Here is a 14365-nt window from a genome sequence, read left to right as displayed (position 1 = left end):
ATTCTTTTATTATTTAAAATTACGATAATACAGAGTTGGATTGTTTTGTTGAAAACTATATTGAATGAGTGCGTTTTTCAGTTTCTCATTTCTAACTTACTTTTTTCTTTTTTATTTATTATTTAAATTTATTAATTGTTTAATCGGGATTAAAATATATTGAATTGATTCTTGGAAATCTGCGTAAATTTAAACGAATATTTAAATTGTAATATTAAACGAAAAAAGTTCATTCGTTGCGGACTAATATTTTATGGGCCGGCTTGAGGGTCCGATGGTTATCCATAAAAAAAGAAATTTGAGAGACATCATGAAATAGCAATCCCCTTATTAATTTTGTACCACAGAAATCATAATCAGTGTAACATCGACCAGACGTGTTAAGAACAAAAAAAATGGTGACAAGATAGGGACAGGCATGACCAGAATATGTCGACCCATCAAATTAAACTGATATCCTCTTTCCAACCTCCAACGTCTTGTAATCAGGGAGGGGTGAAGGTTCTTTTTATTATGGCGACTGATTAATGGTTCGGGTGCTCGCGAAATTTAATCTTCCCACAAAAAGTATTGAATGGTACGGGACAAAAAGAGCTGAGTGATAAATGAATGGACTCGGTCATCTTGGATACCTAACTCCTTGATTCGTACCATACGTACATGAAAAATAACCTTACGAAGACAATGGATGCTTAGTCTTAAAACAGCATTACCTTACACTAGACTATGTTATGGAAAATGTATAGCAATATTTCAATGTATAGCAAACGCTTAATGTGATTAACGATAAAGTTGTCAATACCGTCTGGACTGAAGTGTTCTGTGGAGTGGAATTAAGATAACGGGTACCTATATTTTATTTAATTAATTGAAAAATATCATAACTTATACTGCTTAACGTAAGACTAGTTTAAGCTGCATCTTCGCCCGCGTGCAGGGACGGATTTAGGAGAGGGCAACCTGAGCCACTGCCCCCTTCACAACAGAGATTCCGACGTGTTTACAAATACCTATTAAATATATAGTCAAGTTTTATAATAATGTTTCTAATTACTGTTTAAAAAGTTACCGATACAAGTAAATAAATTATAACGTACTGATTTAAATTAAAATATTCTAATTAATTAATAATATAATTATTAATGTCTCTACGCCTCTGTTGATCTAGGGGCTCCACTCCTTTGTGCCTCTGGGCCTCCAGTCCTTTAAATCCGACTCTGATCGCGTGTCGTTACAGGTGAGGTAAAAAAAGTCTATAGAAGGAAGGACTTCCTTCGGTTTCAAGTTTGCTTGATTTACCATTACTACTGTTTGGTTTACTAATAATTAACATTTACAAAATTTAATCAAATTCGGATTGGAGGTTTAGCTGTTAAACGTTAACAGATAGTCTATCTAAAACTTTTTGATACCTACCAAAAACCTCATGACAAACCTCTCAAACGAAAGCCATCTGTGACAACTATTTTAATTATATATTATAAATATGATAACATTAAACTTCTTTCAAAATTCAAGCCTGTAATGTCGGCTGTACCAATCAACCTATTTCGTGTCTTCTCCATCGCACGTGACATTGGCAAAAAATCAGTGCCCTGTTCAATAAAAAAAAAAGAAAAGATACATACATTTTCGATAGAATCATATGCTTCTGCTCAAGTTAATTATAATCGATTTCAAAGGTTCAACGGCATTAGTAGACACAGCACCAACAACTGTAACGCCTTATAAATATCCTACTACTCGACTAAAGCTACCTCTTCTGTTGAGGTGAAGGATTGCAATTTATTCTACTACAATTTAACCTATTTATTTAGAACACGTGGTTTTTGACCATAGACGGTGAATTCAAACTATGGAAAGTACCGTGAAAAGACGTCGCGTCGTGAGGAAATCTCCATGTATCGGAAAAGCATCTGTCACAAATCAAAATTGGAATAGAGTAGAATTAGTTCTAAATCTACTTCTCAAACAGAAAAGAGGCTTTAACCAAACAGTGAATTCCTTACTAGATTTGTTTCTTACATTTTATGATAATTAAAAGCATAATTAAGTATATTGACGCATTTATTCTCGAATGACTTCCTTTAGTTATATTTATTTGCTTCTTATTTTTCAAGCTATTTTTTTTTTGGCATTATTTGGCGGACTAGCATATGGGCCACCTGATGGTAAGTTGTCACCACCGCCCATAGACAAAGGCGCTGTAAGAAATATTAACCATTCCTTACATCACCTATATGCGCCACCAACCTTGGGAACTAAGATGTTATGTCCCTTGTGCCTGTGATTACACTGGCTCACTCACCCTTCTAACCGGAACACAAAAATACAGAGTACTGTTATTTGGCGGTAGAATATCTGATGAGTGGGTGGTACCTACCCAGGCGGGTTTGCACAAAGCCCTACCACCAAGTAAAATAATATATAAGCTAATTTCTTACATATATACTATGTCTAGGTTTCGATGAATGATGTTCTTTTTTTTGAATAAAGTATTCAAAGAAAAATAACGACGCAATAAACTTAAAATCCCAAACACTTCATAAATACATTTTTACAATAAAATCAAATCAGCTTTAAAGAAGTTCCCAAAGGGTAAGTAACCCTAAACTGCGATTACCTCACAAAACGGATAGGCGTGCGGCCATCCATCATAAGTTGCGTATTATAGTGTAATTACAGCGACCAGAGGGTTATTCACCACGAATTTCCTCGGCCACGTGTCTTTTGTTTGGTTTTCGGAGCAAATTATAGCTTGGAGCGCGGACGGTTTCGTATGGAATTGATGAGTGAATTTTAATTTGCGGACGTTTCGTAAAATAAAAGAAAAACAAGCTTAAAAGATTAATACATCGTGAAGATTTACATCGTTTTGGAACTGTTAACTCTAACTTAATTCGATTTCGATATAGTTAAGTATAATTTATCTATATTCTCATTAGTTAATCAACCGACTTTCTTTGTTGACAATTGATGAGATTTAGTGCTGATTGATTTTCTTAAAGAAATGACTATTCCCATGTTTTGTGTTTCCCATGTATAATTCAAAATTTACGCAAATAAAAATCGAAAGCCACATCTAGATGTGGCTTATTAAAAAATATAATTGTTGTATGAAAAGGTCATTAAAGTTTTTGTAAAAAAGAACACTGATAAAACAGATGGTTTATAAGAATGCTTTACTAAAATGCTGCAAGAGATAACTGATATTATTTGTCATCAAAAATACATTACCTGTTATTAATAAGTTTGCGATTAACGCAGGATTCTAGAACACACCCTAACTTATTAGACGCCCTGCTGAGCTTGAGATCAAAGCGACATTAGAACCAATAATCAAATCTTTACACGCAATAATTATTACAACGAACGCCTTTAAATCTATGAACATAGAGTTGAAAATATGGCCAAATTTATTAAGTTCTACGAATAATGCGTACGTTATTATGTGCGGTATTAAATTAATATCTGTCGGATTTTCGCTACTTAAGAGCATTTGACGCTGAAAGTGTGGCTCAGACCTTTGTAGGATTAGTGTAATATTTCAATTAATTATAAACGCTGTGTCAGCAAAGTGGTTGGAATACATGAGACTTAAGCGAAGATTGCAGCTTCAAGCCCGGACAACCACAAATTAATTACCATACGCTTAATTAGTGTTTCTGTTTCTGTCCACAAATTCATCTGCGTGCGGTGGCGGTGGTTGGGTCTCTTTTTCCGGTATACAAAAGTAACCTATGTGCTATTACAGTCTATAATCTATCTCTGTTCCATCTCGAGGTTCTGGGATATAAAACCCAGGTCGGGCCCATAAATGTCTATTTATAGTTGTGTCTTATTCGTTGTCCGATGGGACAGCATGGGATCATGAGAGTAAGGGAATTAAAAACGCAATTATATTTACGCACATACTCTTGCGCCACCTCATGGTAAGTTTTCACCACCGCTCATAGACAGTGGCGCTGTAAGAAATATTAACCATTTCTCTTATCGCCAATGCACCACCAACCTTGGGAACTAAGGTGTTAAGTCCTTTCTGCCTGTAGTTACACTGGCTCGCTCACCCTTCAAACCTAAACACAACAACTGCTGTTTGGCGATAGAATATATAGGTGAGTGGTACCTAGACAGACGGCTTGCACAAAGTCGTACTACTAAGTAATTCACCACCTTCTCCGACATGCACTGCATCTTCTGGTATAAGTAATATTAAATGTCTCCTCCTTTATTAGTACTGATTACGCCCTGAACCTATGAATTCAATAATACTTAAGTAGTAGGTACATATAATAGTATACTCAAGAAGTACTTACAAAATGCCTTCGATGCGGTGAAAGAAATCAGTTATTTTATGTTTTGTCTTTGGTACAGTTTCACAACATAAAAATGCATCTTGTTTTAGAAAAATAAATCTTCTAAAGAAACCTTCAACATGATTTAATTGAACACCTTTAAATACAATTAATTTGAACAGTTCACGGAAAAAGTAAAACAGATAAAAACATTAAAATTCTTCTAAACTTGAATCTTCTTCTAGCACGTCCCACAAAAAACGATCTTGGAATTCTATCTCCTGTCGCATATCGATGTTTTCTTCGCCGAGTATTTCAGGAATCGATTGTAAATCATCATCGATTAGATTGGTCATTGAAAGCAGCATGGTATCCATAGAGCTGACCATGTCGCCCGCGTCTCCGCGTTCTGATCGATTCCTCGTAGACCCTAGAGTCTATATTAAAACATTAATTTAACATTAAATTATTAAATATCACAAATTAGAAGTGACACAGAACTTATCTCTAATATTAGTTATATAGACAATATATACCTACTTATGAATATTAATCGTTTGCTGGATCGCCTATCAACAACATGTACAGCCTGTAAATTTCTCACTGCTAGGCTAAGGCCTCCTCTCCCTTTGAGGAGATGGTTAGGAGCATATTCCACCGTGATGTTCCAATGCGGGTTGGTGGATTCACATGTAACCCGTTGAAATTAGACACATGTAGGTTTCCTCACGATTTTTTCCTTCACCGCCGAGCACGAGATGAATTATAAACACTAATTAAGGACATGAAAATTCAGTGCTGCTTGCCTGGGTTTCAACCCGAAATCATCGGTTAAGACGTACGCGTTCAAACCATTGGACTATCTCGGCTCTCAGGTTGACTATTAACAAAAACTATTCAGTCTAGAAAGATGACATTTTGAATATACATACACAGAACTGGACGCTTATGAAAAACTGCTCCGTTAAATTATAAATTTACAAAAATAGTTTCATATAACATTATGATTTCATAATAGTAAAACAATAAACACTCCATAATGCAAATTATTATCGTAAAGAAATGTGCTGAACCTTTGGTAATAATACCAATACGAATTCGGGACAACACTTGATATTTTTTTTTAATAATTTACTTATTCCTAGATTTATTGAGCATTTTTGGCATTTTATATATTAACAAGACAGATGTTTTGTTACTCAAATTTGAATATTTCATATACAGTTGCATTATAATATACAGTTCCAACATAATCTTTATTTTTGACGGAAAATGAAGACGAAAAAGAATCAACAAGAAAAAATGTGTTTAGGTGAAGTCTAACGAAGGAAAACTGAATTAATCGTTCATAGTTTTATAATAAATTAAAATTGAATGTATCTTTAGCATTAAATATAATCATACACTTACGTCAACTATAGCCATATGCAGGATCGGCACTTCGAGCTTGTAAGGCTTTATCTCCTGCGGCTCTTCGTCCAGATACGAGTACTCATTAGGCACCTGCCAATTTATCTACAATTTTTATTATTTAATAATACTTAAATAATAATAATGAAAAAAATATTTATTGGTACCACTACCACAATTACCACATCACATAAAATATTCATACAATCTCACACAATTTCTTTTTTTATTTTATTAACATACAAATTCAAAATTATTAACAATATAAGAGTCAATATGTACGGATATGTAATAATAAATTTTGCGTAAGTTTTGTACGATTGAAATTCAATAGGGCGTAATTTAACCGATTACCCGTCTAAGACGCCATTTCTCGAGAAACTCGTTGGTCTGCCGTAACACGTCCCTACTTTCTCGAAGAAGATCATCAATGTTATCACTGCTGTGCTGTTTGTATTTATTCAAAAACTGAAAACAGAAATCGAGTAAGTTCAGTGGACGAAGTGGATCTTAATGAAAGGCCACATCGGAATCAGATCTTTTAGCAACAGCGTGATGGAATAAGTTGTGAATCAGTTTCTTGACAGATTTGTCCTTAGTGGGAGGACTTTATACAAGCCCTTTTACATAGCTACCACCCACTTTATACTTACTCTATCACTAAATAGCAATACTCAGTATTGTCTTGTTCTGGTTTGAAAGATGAATGACAGTGATACAGACACAAGAGACATAACATCTCAGTTCCGGGGCATTGACGATGATATCTTACACCTGCTATGGCGGAGACAACTTGCTCTATTTGCCCTTTCGCCTACTTATATTAAAATTTGACTTTTGTGGTAGAGCCGTTCTCAGGTATGCTAGGTATCTTTGATACATACATAATTGTTACAAAGAATAGATTACATATTTTAGAAAAGATGGTAAAAATCATTTGGGCAAAATAATTTAGAAATTATGAACACAGAAGTATTGCCATTTCAAAAAGATGAACATATCCAATTCCAAAACTGGGATAAATTAACGTAATTATTTCTTATAAAAAACATTACCGCTATTGTCAATGCTAGGAACACAATTTCGGAACACAAAACTGGCAAGTTGATGAAGTGCTCGTTCCCCGTTATCAGTAAACTTCTTTCTTCCTTAATGTCTTTACGAATACCACAAACAACTTTACAAAACAATTTCTGGAACGTTACAACGAAACCATTGCCTAGAAGATAATCAATGACGAACAGACTAAGTATTACAGCTGAATATAGTATGCAGCTACGGGCTTCTGGTAACATCTTGAAGCTTTAATTTTTAAGATAACGGGGATTTACCGAATTACTTTATATCTTGCATATTGTACTCATGATTTTCGTTTTACCCATCTGACAGATTTTATTGACAATCTTTTGAAGTATGTCACCTGAGAAGTTACTTACTGAAGTATTATGAAATATAATTATTTATTTGTTATTAATATCGTTTCTATTTTGATAGTAAAATAAATCGTAATCAAGCTTAGATAATATTATATTAAAACTTGATTTAAATTAATTTTATTGTTATCTATATTAAAAACAGTTGGATAGCAACCGTTTCCATGGTTACGATCAATTTTGTTGGTTGGTTCTTGACAACGTTTTTATTTTTATAATCTCTGTTTGACGCACCTCAATATTGTTCATTTAAATCATACAATCATTACGACACGACTCGTTTAAAAAATGGTAAGATTATTGTTAAATAATATATAATAATACTTAATTTTCCATGAGCGATATTTGATTATTATTACTATTTGTTCTGTAATAAATTTTCATCTTGCAGGCACCAAAAGGAGGGAAAGGTGGTGGCAAAAAAGCACCTGGTAAGTATAAAATTTTTTTAAAGAGCGTTAATTTACTGATAATTAACTATATTTTTTTATTTTTCAGCAATCGTTATCGATGGAGTCGATACCTCTGAAATGTCTCGAGAGAAACTTGAACAGTTCACGCTGAGAGTAAAGGAAGAGCTCGATAAAGAAAGAGAGGAAAGAAATTACTTTCAGTTAGAAAGAGATAAAATTAGAACATTTTGGGAAATAACACGACAACAGCTCGAAGAAGCTAAAGCTGAATTGAGAAATAGAGAACGAGCTACAGAAGAAGCGCAAGAAGAAAATGAAGCTTTACTTGAAACTGAAAAGCAAAAAATTAAACATCTAAAATATGAACAACAAGCCGCCGCAGCAGCTCTAAGAGCCGAAAATTTAGTGGCACTGAAAGCAGCCAAAGAAGAACATACAGAACAAGAACTAGAACTTCTTAATGATAAAAGATCTTTGCGACAAGAAATAAGAGAGAAAATGTTAGCTGCCCAAGATGAGTTAAGAAGAGCAAAATTGGTTCACGCTGAAGAGTTATCTAAAACAAGAGCCGAGTTTGAAGAGAGGGCTCGTCAGATAGAAGATAAAGCTGAAAAAAAATTACATGAGACAAAGATTGAGCTAACGGTGAAGCATAGGACAGAAATATCTGAAGTAGAGGAGAGGAAAAATAAACAATTGTCAGAGCTGATAGCTCATCACGAGAGAGCCTTCTCTGATTTGAAAAATTATTATAATGACATTACTTTAAATAATTTAGGTAAATTACTATTTATTAAATTTAATATAATTTATTGTGTTTAATAGTAGACGAAGTGGCAGTCTGTAGTCTGACGGTTGGGCAAAGGCCTCTACAGATCTTGATAGTTTAGGAGCTTATTTCACCTTGCAGCTTCATACATTCACATCAGATTCGACACGTGATAATTTAGACATAGTGCCTTTTTCGCCATTCAGTACCAGATTATAAGAACCGAAAGAAAAGATTTTTCCACCTAAATTATTTTACAGGTCTTATTAGTAGCTTGAAGCAACAAATGGAGGAGATGCAAAAAGTAAAAGAGCGAGCTGAGAAAATAGCCAGGGATGCTGTAGCCGAGGCCAAGGGTCTTCGAGAACCACTTGAAGCGGCAATTATTGATAATAAAGAATTAAAACGGCAGATGTCGAACTACGATCGTGATAAGGCCGCATTAGCTGTGAGTATAACATCGATATTATCTTTAATGACATATTAATGAATTAAATCAAATTACTTATTCTAAATATCGTTTTACTGTCAGGCAAAAACGAAACAATTGGCATCTCTGGAAGAACAATTCGAAGTTCTTAAATGGGAATATGAAGTGCTGCAAGTAAGATTCGACCGAATATTAACCGAAAGAGACGAATTAAAAGCAAGGTAATTGACACTGTAATAACTATTACGGTAATTGATCTATATAAAAGCGCTGCCGAGCGATCTAGCGCCGAATTATATATTAAGTATCATTCATCTTATCTATCATACATCTTCAATAAATAATAAGTATTGTATGTGCTAATTTTCGTGGTTATCTGTCGAAAGTGTGTCAAATGATCAAGCTTATTTAAAAACTTCTACAGATTTTCGAAAGCGGTGCTCGAAGTGCAACAACGAGCTTCTTTAAAAACGGCGCTTCTGGAGGCTAAGCTGAAGAATTTCGAAGGCCGTGACTTGGGCCCGAGAGAGATCCACGTATGTAGGGCACTATATAACAGTATTAGTGTTTTAAAATAGCTATAATTTCAAGTTATGTCGAGTAGAGAGCTCACCAGTGTAAGCGACTTAACTATCTCCTATGCAGTTATATATTCATCGTTAAGAATAAATGCAGTGGCTGAACGCACAGGTCTTTATTTTAACTATATATTATTATAACTTCCCATTTGCATGTTACAGAATAATGTTAATCTAAATCTACTTCTTGAAAGGGGAATGTCTTTATGTTTTTATTTATTTGAAATAGGTTAGAAGCCTAGCAAATGGGTCACCTGATGGTGACCACCGCCTATCGGCATGAAATATTGATTATCAGTAACGTTCTACCAATACGGCCTTGCACGAAGCCGTACCAACCATTGTGAGAACACTTTGTCCAGATATGGGAAAATTGCTGTTCTTTTTTTTCCTTTTTGGAATATGTATACCTAACATTTATGTTAAAATCTTTCGTTACAGGATCTTATCAAATTAAAAGACACTCAAGTTGAAGATTTGAGGTATGAAGCAGCGAGACTGCGTAAAGCTCATGATGATTTACTGGCGACTTACGAGGCCAAATTGGCCAAATTGGGTGTACCTCTTGAGGAATTAGGGTTCAAGTATGTATATTTAAAATTACAAAACAGCGCCATCTAGCGAGCAATTTAGTAACAAGCTAGTATACAGAATCATAAAGCGCCATCTGTTATAGTTTTCACAAGTGAATATGATATTTAACTAGACGTTTGGATTACAAGACACGACACACGACAGGAGACGAGATGGCACTTAATATAACAATTTCAGTACTTTAGTACTTTGTAAGTTATGCGCTTGTTCGCTAGATGGCGCTTATAAAATGTAAATAAAAATTTGTTCGAACGATTTTTCTCATGATAAAATCGTAAATTTTTTGTTCGTATTTCGGCAACTATTTTTATAATCATTTATTTTGATATCTATGTTTAGCTGATAGTTTTATTTATTTATTAAAAAAGTTACATCATCAACTAAGACACATCGACTAAGTACTTAAAATTAATATCTGTGGGTAACATTCAGTGATATGTCTTTAAAGGTAACAACATGAACATTGACCTTCAAAAATATTTTTGATATAGTTTATATAAACCAAACTAACTTATATAAAATATAAAATCAAATTGCACGGAATCGAGATAGTTTGCTTATTATCGTTGTAAAATTTATTAAACGGAAAACAAATCTATCTTTCAAAATTGATTTAATATAATAGAACTGAAACAATATATCACAAGAGTCGAAACAGTGTTCCCGTCAATCAAGTGTGAAACCAAATAACTCGCGAAAAAGCGAAATCATTGTCTCCCTTTTAACCGACTTCAAAAAGGAGGAGGTTATCAATTCGTCTGTATTTTTTTAATAGATTCGCTTCAGTAATACGTGTTCCCTTATGACTATCTTGCTATAAGTATAATTAATAAAAATCCAAAAGCCTCAAATGTTTATCCGTATTATTTTGACATTAGTTATTTTAATTTTTTTTAATTTATTAACTTTATGAGTCGTGTACTTTTGGATTTTCAATTTTTTTTAAATATTAGTTATTTCTAGGTACTGAAGTTACTTTAAATCAATATTATCTTTATTTTTAGCAATAGAATAATAAATGGTATTTACAAAGAGAGCCCATAAATTACTTATAATAAAGTATACACTTCATTTTTGTCTTCACTAATGTTATATTAATTAATTTCAGGCCGCTAAGAGCTGTCGCTGTGGCTGGTCTATCCCCTGTCATCGGCCAAGGTCCAGCGGGCTTAGTGACGAAAGATCAAATATAATTGATGTATTGAAATATTATAAATAGGAAAATAACTAAATTGAAATCATGTTCCATATTTAAATACAATTATTACAATAGTAAAACCACTTTTATGTTACCCGGTTTACATGATTTGCGACAGAAATCGTTGCGGAAGGAAAAGCATTATGCTCCCTCTAGGTGTCCTTTTCCACTTTGTCCCTTTCTCTGCTTCTTTCGAATGTTAGGCTTAATATAACATTATTAAAATTTATTATTACTTTTGTTTTTATTCATGACGTACGGGATTTTTAAAAACAATTTTAATTGTTGATATTTAATTATTCCCTAAAGTTGTTATTTAATTTAATTGTGTCTGTTATTTTATAATAATATGTAGCAAAATAAACTTCCTTCCTACCGAGTGTCCCTCGACACATTTCTTTTATAAATTTATTACTTACATACAATATTGATACTAAGAAAATAATCAGCCTGTGGTTAGTAGTACTATTGTTTCACGGTAGCATGCGAAAGCGATCCAGTGGCGGCGAAGAGACAGAGAGAGTACCGCTGGTTTTTTAATGGGTATTCCTGTGTACCGGGGCGCACCGCGCACGTCCATGACACCGAGTCCTACATAACCCCCACTTCCTCGTGGGGGAAACGTGTAACGCGTTTTTCCAGCGAGATAAAAAAAAGAGTAGTATTGTAGTGTATCAACAACGATTTTATGTCCCCTTTGCCTGTAAAAATACACTCTTCTAAATACAATATTTGAAATTATAACTTGCGTATACGTTTTTACTCACCTTTAATCTTAAACTTAAACGTCTGGCAAATGGTGCATATGATGGTAAGTGGTCACCACCGTCCATCGATATTGGCATCGTAATAGGTACATATTAACCATCCCATATATCGTGGAAACAACATTCGGAACTAAGATGTTATGTTATGACGCTTGTTTCTGTAGTTAAACTGGCTCAGTCATCCTTTAAACCGGCACACAAGAATAAGTATTGCTTTTTAGACGTTTTTTCATAATGCGGCTTTTATAAAATAGTTCTAATATTTGCTAATAAATTGATGCAATACTTTAGAAATAAAAGTCAAACTTAACTAAAGGGCATATGTTAATAAATAAAACGATGTTTCGAAGCCAATAAATGTATTATTTACTACTAATCGTCATTTATATTTTATATACAAAATGTTCATAAGGCAACAGTTCCAAACGAATGAAAATGCGATATAATGAACTGCAGATTTCGCGTAATTGAAAAAAAATGGCGCCACAATTTCAAATAAAAATATTCTAAGCGAAGAAATTACTAATATACTAATAATAATTTGAATATTTAATTTTGAAGGTTATTAGTTCAAAATAATAATTTAATGAAACTATAAATTAATTAAAAAACATTTTTACATTTATAAAATAAATAAAAAATTATATATTCTTTCATTAATTACATCTATAATAATTGATTGTACAAAAATTATAAAGCAAATTTGTGTGCAAGTAGCATAATCATTATTCGCTAAATACTATTTCCGCACTTAAGACTAAACATTTTAATGATAAACTGATTCAAAATACTCTAGTTGAAATAACAATTTCTTATCATCTTCATTATTGTATTTCAAACATTATACGAAAGAATTTCAATAAAAATCAATTTATCAACGCAACATAACATTTTAAAAGTGCTTTTAAATGAATAAATTCATTTTAGGCATATTTTTTTATGAAAAATATTCTGAAATTCTATTTATTTTTAAATTAAATTTATAATATTTTGTGTTAAGAATGCGTTTAAAAAAATAATGACAACGATACGTTCGTAGTCTTGTCTTGCAAATTAATATATTTTTTTCCTTAAAAGAAGTCACTTGTGCCCTCTACCGTTTATTTACAATAATAGTAACTTGTTTGCCAAAATGGTGTTTTAAACACTAGGCACGTTCAGCAAAATAATAACAAGTTATAGAAGAAAATAAAAACGAAAATATTTTTGTTGAAATTTGCAAGTTAACGATTTAATGATGAATATGAATTAATGAATTAAATTAAATATTTACGTTAAAATAATTCAAATGTATTGATTTCAGGGATCGTGGCGGTATCGATTGTTTAAATCATATGCAATGAAAACGTAATATTATACTTAAATTCTCTAGCTATATTCAACCTCAACTCTTAATCATAGTCTTGCAATAAGCGTAACTTTTATGCAGGTGTAAAGCGGTTCAAATGTATTTTTTTTATGAATGATTAAGAAAATATTAATAAAATCACTGGACAGGTTTCAAGAGAAAGTGTAAAGAGTGAATAGTGACCACAATTTTTGGCAGTGACGTGTATCTAATATAAAAAATTGCGTTTTGAAATTTAATTTACATTTATCAAAAGCATTCTGAATATATTTTTCCATGGGTACTATTACAATAGATATTTGCAGCGGAACAAACTAAATAATTACAAAATAGTTTTCTTATAGACATATTATCGGTAGCTTTACTTGAATCGTTTATATATTTGAGATGACCATTACTTGTCTGAACTTTTTCACTCTGTACAGTTTATCACATCACGATTACAGCAGTCATCACACCAAAGCGCTTAAAAATTTCAAGAATTATAAATTAATATATAACATTTTTTTAATTATATACATTTTAATAAGAATATAATTTACAAATATTTAAAAATGAATGCATTACTCAAAATAATGATATTTTATAATATCATTTTAATATAAATTTATAATTTCAATAACATAATAATAATATTTTTATTTTATTTATAGTATTATTTAATAAATATGAAAGCATTTCTGTAAAATGAAATGTCATGATTAATTAATATTACAATCGAAATAATTATTAATAAATGATAAAATTTTAAAATAATTTGACTCAATTACAGAATGATATTCATAAATTGCTTTTCGATTTCTTATACTATTTATTTTAAGCATTTATCGACTTAACTTTAAGCCAAATTTCGAACAAAAATATACCAAAGAAAACTTACAATTTAAAAGTACTGTTATGAACGGCATTTTGAAAACTCATAAAACGCAACAAATATTTTCCGAAATCAATAATGTGTAATCAATGATATTTTATTAAATTAATATTTAATGATTATAAACCTTATTCGTAACGGTAATTCTTTTGTTTTACAAATATAATAAAATATTGCACATCGAGATTTTGAATATATTATATAAAATAATTTTACAGCAAAGCAATTTAATTAATTATATCAACCTCTTATAATT

At 32.1% G+C, this 14365-nt stretch overlaps 2 protein-coding genes across 3 annotated transcripts; one reads left to right on the top strand and one right to left on the bottom strand.

Moving 5' to 3' along the window:
- Positions 1–4424: 4424 nt before the first annotated feature.
- Positions 4425–7086, bottom strand: LOC125071461. 2 transcript variants are annotated; one of them, XM_047681717.1, is made up of 4 exons: positions 6761–7086; positions 6060–6173; positions 5706–5810; positions 4425–4732 (listed from the first exon to the last, which is right to left on the bottom strand). In XM_047681717.1, the coding sequence occupies exons 1-4, from the start codon at positions 6998–7000 to the stop codon at positions 4508–4510; spliced, it is 684 nt and encodes a 227-aa protein (XP_047537673.1). In that variant the 5' UTR covers positions 7001–7086; the 3' UTR covers positions 4425–4507. The 2 variants fall into 2 exon arrangements, with proteins under 2 accessions (XP_047537673.1, XP_047537674.1); XM_047681718.1 differs by having other exon boundaries at positions 5706–5798.
- A 281-nt stretch (positions 7087–7367) lies between these two features.
- Positions 7368–11115, top strand: LOC125071457 (dynein regulatory complex subunit 4). The gene is made up of 8 exons (XM_047681714.1): positions 7368–7429; positions 7530–7569; positions 7637–8329; positions 8581–8768; positions 8853–8971; positions 9175–9286; positions 9770–9912; positions 11031–11115. Exons 1-8 carry the CDS (start codon positions 7427–7429, stop codon positions 11113–11115), a joined length of 1383 nt encoding a protein of 460 aa, XP_047537670.1. The 5' UTR covers positions 7368–7426.
- The last annotated feature ends 3250 nt before the right edge of the window (positions 11116–14365 follow it).

The sequence above is a fragment of the Vanessa atalanta genome, chromosome 19 (assembly GCF_905147765.1).
Source record: "Vanessa atalanta chromosome 19, ilVanAtal1.2, whole genome shotgun sequence".
Lineage (NCBI taxonomy): Eukaryota > Metazoa > Arthropoda > Insecta > Lepidoptera > Nymphalidae > Vanessa > Vanessa atalanta.
This window is presented reverse-complemented; position numbering and strand designations above follow the sequence as displayed.

Coding starts and splice junctions, on each gene's coding strand:
- LOC125071461 (XM_047681717.1), bottom strand. CDS start 7,000: ATGTTACCAGAAGCCCGTAGCTGCATACTATATTCAGCTGTAATACTT. Junction 5,811..6,059: donor AGAAATGGCGTCTTAGACGG/GTAATCGGTTAA, acceptor TAAAAATTGTAG/ATAAATTGGCAGGTGCCTAA. Junction 4,733..5,705: donor TGCATATGGCTATAGTTGAC/GTAAGTGTATGA, acceptor GTTTTAATATAG/ACTCTAGGGTCTACGAGGAA.
- LOC125071457 (XM_047681714.1), top strand. Junction 7,570..7,636: donor TGGTGGCAAAAAAGCACCTG/GTAAGTATAAAA, acceptor TTTATTTTTCAG/CAATCGTTATCGATGGAGTC. Junction 9,913..11,030: donor CTTGAGGAATTAGGGTTCAA/GTATGTATATTT, acceptor AATTAATTTCAG/GCCGCTAAGAGCTGTCGCTG.